The sequence below is a fragment of the Marmota marmota genome, unplaced genomic scaffold (assembly GCF_001458135.2).
Source record: "Marmota marmota marmota unplaced genomic scaffold, marMar, whole genome shotgun sequence".
Classification (NCBI taxonomy): Eukaryota; Metazoa; Chordata; class Mammalia; order Rodentia; family Sciuridae; genus Marmota; species Marmota marmota.
This window is the reverse complement of record NW_026000005.1, coordinates 12246618-12255119: the sequence shown is the minus strand read 5'-3', so window position 1 is coordinate 12255119 and position 8502 is coordinate 12246618. Positions and strand designations below refer to the sequence as shown.

General features: G+C 34.3%; 1 protein-coding gene across 1 annotated transcript; it reads right to left on the bottom strand.

Annotated features, from left to right (window-relative positions):
• Window positions 1-1370: 1370 nt before the first annotated feature.
• Nabp1 (nucleic acid binding protein 1) lies at window positions 1371-8484 on the bottom strand. The gene is made up of 5 exons (XM_015481168.2): window positions 8161-8484; window positions 5959-6030; window positions 4255-4330; window positions 3751-3817; window positions 1371-2778 (listed from the first exon to the last, which is right to left on the bottom strand). The coding sequence occupies exons 2-5, from the start codon at window positions 6018-6020 to the stop codon at window positions 2609-2611; spliced, it is 375 nt and encodes a 124-aa protein (XP_015336654.1). The 5' UTR covers window positions 6021-6030; window positions 8161-8484; the 3' UTR covers window positions 1371-2608.
• Between the last annotated feature and the right edge of the window lie 18 nt (window positions 8485-8502).

Sequence of the window (8502 nt, the reverse complement as noted above, 5' to 3'; positions counted from 1 at the left end):
CTTTTTCTACTGGATATATTCAGACTCCCAACCAGACAGGAGACAAAGAGAAGAAAAACTAGATCTTTAAAAAAAAAAAAAAAACCAGCAATAAGGCAGGGAATCCCAAGACTAAAAAACACAATTGCTTGGCAAAGTGTTTTGCAAATATGACTTCTCATGGTTTTCCAGTTTGTGATCTCTAGAATGCTTTCAAACACATTAGAGGAAAGGATCTTAAGAGTCACATGCAGCCTGAAAAGGCTTGGAGCAACAATCATTATGCTAATGACACTGAAAAGGGAAGTCATTTAAGCAACTAAGCTGTCAGATTCTTATACAGAATATGAACTATTGGCTGCCAGTGTTTTCAGACTGATGTAAAACTCAACATTGTACATCCTTGAAGGCTAACCACCTCCACTTACTTTTAAATTCTTGTATCATAAATTAAAACCTTTTACTAATCTTCATCTACTTGTTTGTAGCATTATTCCTTGGTATTATTCAACCAAGCAAATTAAACATTCATTTAAAATGTTAAATAATAAAAATGTCACAAATATTTGTAACTACACATACTCAGGGTATCCTCAAATTACTAAAACTATAGTGTAAAAGCAAACACAGTTTGACACTACAAGAGAACCTTATTAAAGTTTAGCCTTCACCATTAAATATCATCATCTGACCTCATGGATTTCAACTTTCAGTTTCTATTCTGCAGCAACTTCCCACCAACCCTGCCTGAAGGACAACCTGCTCTGATCAGGTTTTGATCCAATTCAGATTTGTTCTGTAGAAACGACAAGGGGGCCTGATCCTAAGCTGAGTGCATTTCTATGCTAAATGCTTTTTGTTTCACTAGGTGTTGTTTAAACTTATTTCACAGTTGAAAGCTGAAAGCACCAGGAAGGAAGGTAGAAACTTTCTTCCTCTTAATTTCTTCATGACTGCTGTCCAAGAAGACTGGAAAGGCAAATATTCATTATGGATTTAATTCACTTTGCTTTGGTTTTGGAGGCTTCCCTTAAGAAAAAAGAAACTTGTTAATAAGTAATAAAATCATAGAACAAGGTTAAATTATTGAGGCAGTGTCAATCACAAAAGAAAAATGTGTTATTTTTCTACTTAATCTCATCACACTAAATAGCAATACTTCTAAATTCTGCATTTTTGTACTCCTGAGGTATGATCAGACAAACATTTGACTCCTTATTATTTAGCAGAAATCATTCCAATTTCTCACACTGCAGTCTTTAACTACACAAAGAAGTAATATTATTTACTTGCTTTTACAGTTGTAGAATCAAAGACTTAGAGAAGGTCTCAACTGTAATAACTAGCCCAGCATCACAAATAAGAAAATGAGGGCAGAACTGAAAGAACAGTAACCCACATCTGACAGTACTTTAATTTTCCAAAACTCCAAAATCTGTTAACATTAACGCAAGTTTTATTCAAGAGATAAATATTTAAGAAGAGGTAAATTCTAAACAAAAGAAAAATTTGCCAGTTAACCACCCTACAGTAAAAAGTAGAAGTGGGTACCATTTATGACACATAAATAAATTCCACCTTAACGTTTCTAAATAAAGCTGTAATCACTTCTTTGTCATTTAACTTTTGCTATTTAATAAGGCTATGTGAATTGTGTTCAGAAACTTTTGACAATACACACAAACTTCAAATTGAAGTACCACCTAGGATTTTCAGTTCAGGCTGAGTACCTGTAAATACCTAGGATCTATAACTTAAAGACTGCATATTAATATATGAATTCAATTTGAATCACCTTCACTATGTTCACCAAAATTATTTTTAAAAATAATTAGATCAATGTTTATTATGACTTTATAACTCTCTCAAATTAAACTTCTCAATATTTAACATGGTAGATTCAAAAATAAATATTCAAGGCCTCTTTTAAAATTTTCTTTCAATATAATCCACGCTAATAACAAATGTTAAGAGCACTATCTGAAAATAAAGCAAAGTAGCTTTCTTCTAAAACTTACATATTACAATACAGATTGCATTCTGTCCCATAATTCTGATAATCTTTTTTGGTAATGAAACAATTTAGGATGATTCATTTAAGATGATTCGTTTCTTGGGAAATCTTAATGGCAGTCACTCAACAAAATCATTCATTCTTGGAGTAACAAACACTCAAAAACTATTGCTGGCATTGACCAAGTTTCTGTTTTGTTTGGGGGTTTTTTGGTGGTTATTGCTTTAGTTGGCAATATCTGAATTTACGACAAAGAACATCTCCCATTAAGCCTTATGTGAAATATTACAAAATTCATACAGAAGACTCATAGAGGCTATAAAGCTGATGTTCTAAATAACTCACCCTTGAAATGGGTGCAATTTTTAGAGGATATCCAATAACTTTTTTGCTCTAAAAATATATGCCCCTACTTTTCAGTGTTCCCATTCAACAGGAGACTTGAGCAGCTTAACAGTTTTGCTATTAAAAAAAAACCACTCTTCTTAACAAACCAAAAACGTAAAAGGAAACCAATAAAGGACATATTTTTCACAGTTAACAATAAATAAAAGTGCACTAAGTGTTCAAGTAGGGCACGTAGTTTAAAAACTACATGTGACTATTTGGCATAGGTCATCTTTTAAAGGCTCTCCGAGGGTCCCTGCTATTACTTATTGTGGTCATGACTGTTTGATTATTAGCAGCTCCTGGTAGCTGTGTATTGATAGGTCCCCGGACATTGCTTCCACCAGCATATGAAAGTTGGTATCCCCTTGATTCAGGGCCAGTTTGAAGGCTATTTCCTAAAAAAGAATACAAAAAATCATCACTATCTTCAGAAGAGGTCTATAATAATCTATGTAACTACACATATTTTAAGTTCCAATATATCTATTAATGCTTTTAAATATTAGGGAAAACAAACTTCTTTTTACACTGGAAAAAAATGCTAGTTTTAGGTTTTTACAATGTATCAGTACTATAAATACATTGATATTGTGTTAGTAGTGGAAAAAAGCCAATTTGGGCAACAAGATTAGAAAAGGAACAGGAAAAAAAAACATATGCACTGCTTATACTACCAAAAAAAAGGCAAAAAATGTTGAGTACCAACATTTTTGCTCAAATATGGTTAATTTTTCAAAACAGACAACATAATCCTTTTTTAGACAGCACAGTGTGATGATCAGTTGTGCCAAAATATGCAATCAGGTCAAATAAAGTATCATTTATTCTAATGAAATCTAATGACTTTTCCTTAATAAAAACTTGGAAAAAAAAAAAAAAACCTTTAACAGGGGTTACAAGGACCTGTTAGGATAAATGCCAATCTTTCAAAAAGGCAGTTAATAATATATGAAAATTTAAGGTGTTAATTTACTATTACTTTTCAGAACTATTAATATGAATATCAGCTTTCAATGTACCAACATAACCACTAATACTGTATCTATTATAAATAACTAGATTACAGAACTTTTATAAAAATAAGTGGGAAAATAGTACCAGACATCTTCACAGATACACCAGTCTTTTGTATTAGTCAATATTCAATACTATATTCCCTGAAATTGGTCCAAAATTTATAGAATGTGCTCAGTAAATTGGCTTGCAAGTACACATTATTTGCCTTCTAGAAAACATTTGGAGATTCCCTTTTTATTAGTAGTTCACCTTTAGTACATACTTATGCCTAAAGATATTCTTTTCCTCTAAATCTTTCACACTTCCCATAATGTATATACCTAATCACAAATTAAAAAAAAAAAACTTACCCACTGATCCAAATGTACCTGTACCTATATTACTATTCATGGAATTAGTCTTCTGTTCATTGTGTGCCTTAAAAAAAAAGGTTTTAAACAAATGAAGATTAAAATAACACTCATTATTACAAACTTATTATACCCTTTTTAAAGTTTTAATGGTTTTGTAAAATTATCTTTTAACAATTCTTTAAAAAATTTGTCTAAGTCCATTCAATGGTAAAAGACTCAAGAATGTTCCCCAAACCTTTTTTTAGCTTCTGTTACATCCTGTATTTCCTGACATGACTCCTCACTCCACAAAATCTAAATGGTGCATATATATATATCCGTAATATTCTATGCCCTAAACAGACTCATTGAGTATTTTTAATGAAAGTTACTTTAAAGATTATTTTTTACAATTATCTTCATTACATTCAGGGTATCACAGGATTAGCCTCAGTACAGAACTATAGTTCACAGTCATATTAGCCCAATCATAAAAATGCACTCTATATTTGGATTAATTACCCCTTTGTTCTGCGGTCCTCGATAATCTGGGTTGGGCTCACTGAAATTTGGCACTTCTGAATAAACCATACAAAATCTGAAAGAAAATAAAGGACAAGTTAAATAGACTTCTGAAGTTAATCAACCTTTCCTTAATATTCCTAAGGTTTGGTAATGAAGAATTTAGGTGTCAAATGAATAACAAAATGCTAACTAATGCTATTCATTATAACCAAAGTCTCTAAAATCAGTATATCCCATTAAACATCAAATATCCAACTATCTACAACACATAAAACATTCTATTTCATATTTAAATTCTTCTATACTGCAAAAAAAAAAAAAAAAAATCATGTCAAAGGATTTTTGGACACAAAAACAAATCTTTGTCCAGTTTTTCCAGACAGGCTGATGCTAGTGAACTGTGTTTAGGGTTCCAGAGTGGTTTCTCCAGCAGTGGTGATGGATTTGCACTGATCCATTCACACACTCTCATCCAGTCCCTCTTTTGACCAATCACTTCGAATCTGCAAAGATAATCATCCAAGGTTAAGAGTGGATTCTGGGTGATAAAGGACAGATAACTGGCTATATTAAGCCACCAGTTTATATCGGAGCTTGTGGTGACTACATGATATGTACTAACTGACAAATATGTATTTTCTTAGTTCCTTAACCCACTAAAAAGAAACTAGAATCCATTTTAGGTAATCCTAAACAGACCCTGACAAAGAGCAGTCATAAGAAATTAAGTGACCTCCTGTGGTTCTTCATTTAACCAACCATCAAACATTATTGTAAATACCTCTGCATACGTGAAGGTCAGGACAGGTTTGGTAATACTGACCCTAAAACCTTTCATAATACTTAGTGCTAATAATACCACTCTACATATAAACATGAGTGGATCCAAATTTTTTCCTCTAGCAAAGACAAAGTGTTACTTCAGTCTCTGATTTTTAAAAAAGCTTGTAAGCTCATTTTCATCATTAACAATTTTCTCCCAACAAAGTACCTCATCCTCTCAGTGTGAGTTTTTTCTTTTTGGTGCCATTTATGACTTCTCTCTAAATATCCTCCAATTTAATGGACATTAAGCAGATGTTTAAGCATTAACCAATAGAATGGAAAAAAGATCTGGCTCATTGCCTGTACCATATTTTATGAGCACAAGCCAAATGACTAGGCTAACATGGAGGCTGAATTACCTTTACACCCCTAGAGAGGATGGTTTCTCCAGGTCTGGGTGGAGATCATTACCAGGGTAGCAGTGTATGGAAGCTCGCATTGCGGCTGCCTGCACCATACCTAGGCTGTAGATAAATAGAGGACTTCAGTTTTCATTGCTGCAAGTCCTTTTACCATGAGTACAAATTCACCCATACACAAAAAGAAAAAGAACATGTAAACTCATGGCCAGAAATTCATGCCTTGCTCTATTTTTCATGAATCACTAGATGAGGGAATTCAATTCAAATGACACCTAAAAGATGCGTGTTTCTAAAACCTACCAGAAATAGCCCCACTGAGGCTGGTTTGAATTGCCGCTTTTACTGCTGTCTGCCAGGAAAATGGATATCCTCAACATAGGATACTATACTAATAGCTGTTAAAACTAGTATCCATCAAAAAAAGCCAATTAAGTGATTTATAGTTTATACCTACCAATTATTCTGTAAACATTTGTAATTTATTCAATTGTACAAAATGCATTTTAATACTTACTCCCCAATTTTTTGAAGTTCACCACCCCTTCCAGTATAAAGTGTCAGACATCCTTTCCACATGGATGCGTATCTAAAAAGAAACGTTAATTCTTTAGAAAGATGTATATTTCAGTCTATGTAAGTCAAATAAACCTTTATACTGTGTATTTTGTATTGGGATAGGAGTGGAAATCAGGCCCTCTGTAAATCAATCTGTAAATCAAATACAATTCTAACATAAACTTGCTACTTACTAAAAAATACAAAGAAAATTATATCACTAAATTGTGACACAATTACTTAAGTTACAACCCTAGAAATGAAAGAAAACTTCCTTTAGCAAAACAAGCATTGTTATGCCCCAGATGATTTAAAATTACATCTGTAGTCAGTCAATATAGGAAAAGCTTTTAATTGCAGATATTTAAGCAGAAGTTATTTTTAGGGGTTGGGATTGTGGCTCAGTGGTGGAGCACTTGCCTCATACCTGTGAGGCACTGGGCTTGATTCTCAGCACCTCATAAAAATAAATAAAATTAAGGTGTTGCGTCTATCTACAACTTTATATTATATATGTATGTGTGTGTGTATGAAGTTATTTTTATTATTTTCAGCCACAAGATGTAATAAGTTAACACCCCATGTTTCCTTTTACACTTATTGTCATGGTATAGCCAAATTTTAACTGCTTTTCTTCTACCTCCACAAGATGAAGAGTTCCCAATGAAGTGGTAAAGAGAACTTCTTTAGTTTTGAATTTTCCTTTAAATTGTACTCCTTAGCCAGCACAGTGGCACACAGCTATAATCCCAGTGGCTAGATAGGTCGAGGCTGGATTGCAAGTTTGAGGCTAGCCTCAGCATTTAGCAAGAGACTATCTCTATAAATAAAAAATACAAAGGGCTGGGGATGTGGCTTGGTGGTTAAGTGTCCCTGGGTTGAATCCCCAGCATCAAAAATAAATAAATTGTACTTCTTAACCATTGGGCCCCTTAAATAGTACAGCTAATGAGTTTTAGCTTTTTTGACAAATGTTTAGATGGAAACATCATGACTGACTACAGTATAGGAAATACTTGAAAAGAGATACTGTTTTTTGTATAAAGTAGTTTTAATCACTGGAAAAAGGATATTCTGGGGGGTCAAAAAACTTCAATTAAGCTAATCCTTACCACACTCTCCCAGGTAGGAATTTTCTTTTGTGTAAATTGAGGATGTGGAAGTTTAAAAAACATAATTAGTGTCATAATGAGTCAGTGTGCGAGAATAAAATGTCTAAGTCCTGACTCTCATTTCCTGCTTTGATGATACTCTACCTCACTTCCTGAAGATGTTGTAAGACCTATAAGATAGTATCAAAGAGCTCTAAGCTCCTACACCCAGGGCACTCAAATATTTCCTTGGATTCTACTCACTAACCAACATCAATCTCCACCAACTTTTCCTGTAGTTATTACAATTCTATTGATCACAAAAGTTCCCAGCTTCTGTTTTCAAGACACTTTCCTGGCCTTTTGTCTTCTTAAGATAAAGATTTGGCAAAAATTTTAACTTAGTCTATCCAAAACAAAAAAGTGCTAAATTGTTTTTTAAAACCACCAATTTGCCACCTGGACTCTTCTGAATGAAGGTATCATAGAAGTCTTTCTGCCAAACTTTTTCTATGTACATTTTGGCCTTACCACATTGACCTTAGGACAGAAAATAGAAAAAAATCATTTTACAGAATGAGGCTTCCAGACATTGTCTAATTTCTGAGTACAAATTTGTACCACAGAAAATACTAAATCTTCCAATTAGTTTTCTGTCCACAAAAATAAGTATTAAAAAAAAAACTATTGGAAGGATTTCAAGTCATTAAAAAAGGAGGAGATAGAAATGAACTAAATATACTCAATTAAAGGTTTAGAAAAGATTATGGACTATACCAATCTACTAGAAAGACTCAATGACTCCAAGGCCAGTATTTTAAAACATAACTACCCTGTAAATTGGAGGGAGAGGAAATGAATTTCCTGTCTGAAATCTACCGAGTTTACCTGCAAGGTTGGGCTGCATTCCAATGCAGCTCATTAATATTAACACCAAAGGGGCTCAAAACTTTAGAGCAGCCCACAGAAAAGGTATGGAACTTCAGTACTTGGCAGGATCCCGGGAGCCAGCCAATCCAGAATCTGCACTGTTAGGCTCACCGGCCCCCCACCCTCTTTTACACACCTACCCTCGGGTCAACCGAATAATATCCCCTGGCTGTATGAGACCTCCAATCTCATCCCACACGGAAATAGTGATGCTGCCCGTTTTATCTGCTACTTTGCACGATCTGACTTCATGGCCGTCTTTGGTTTTGGTCACGCGTCCTGTGAAGATTTAAAAATCAAAAGGGAGAGGGGCGTATTAGATTAACGAGGACTTCCGAAGAAGCTATTCCTCCTCCGTATTTTAATACTTTTGGAAAGAGGAGAGGCCGAGCCCTGGCTTCACATCGCCTTGGGATCAGAGCGCCGGCGGGGGCCACTGGGACCACGTGGGTGGGGGAGGGGATCGGGGAGGACGGGCAGGG

What these genes read in the sequence shown, in the direction of transcription:
- Nabp1 (XM_015481168.2), bottom strand. Translation starts at nt 6,020, where the DNA reads ATGTGGAAAGGATGTCTGACACTTTATACTGGAAGGGGTGGTGAACTT. An exon ending in GAACTTCAAAAAATTGGGGA is followed by an intron (nt 4,331 to 5,958) that starts GTAAGTATTAAA and finishes ATTTTCTTTCAG; the next exon opens with ATTTTGTATGGTTTATTCAG. An exon ending in AGGTACATTTGGATCAGTGG is followed by an intron (nt 2,779 to 3,750) that starts GTAAGTTTTTTT and finishes ATTCTTTTTTAG; the next exon opens with GAAATAGCCTTCAAACTGGC.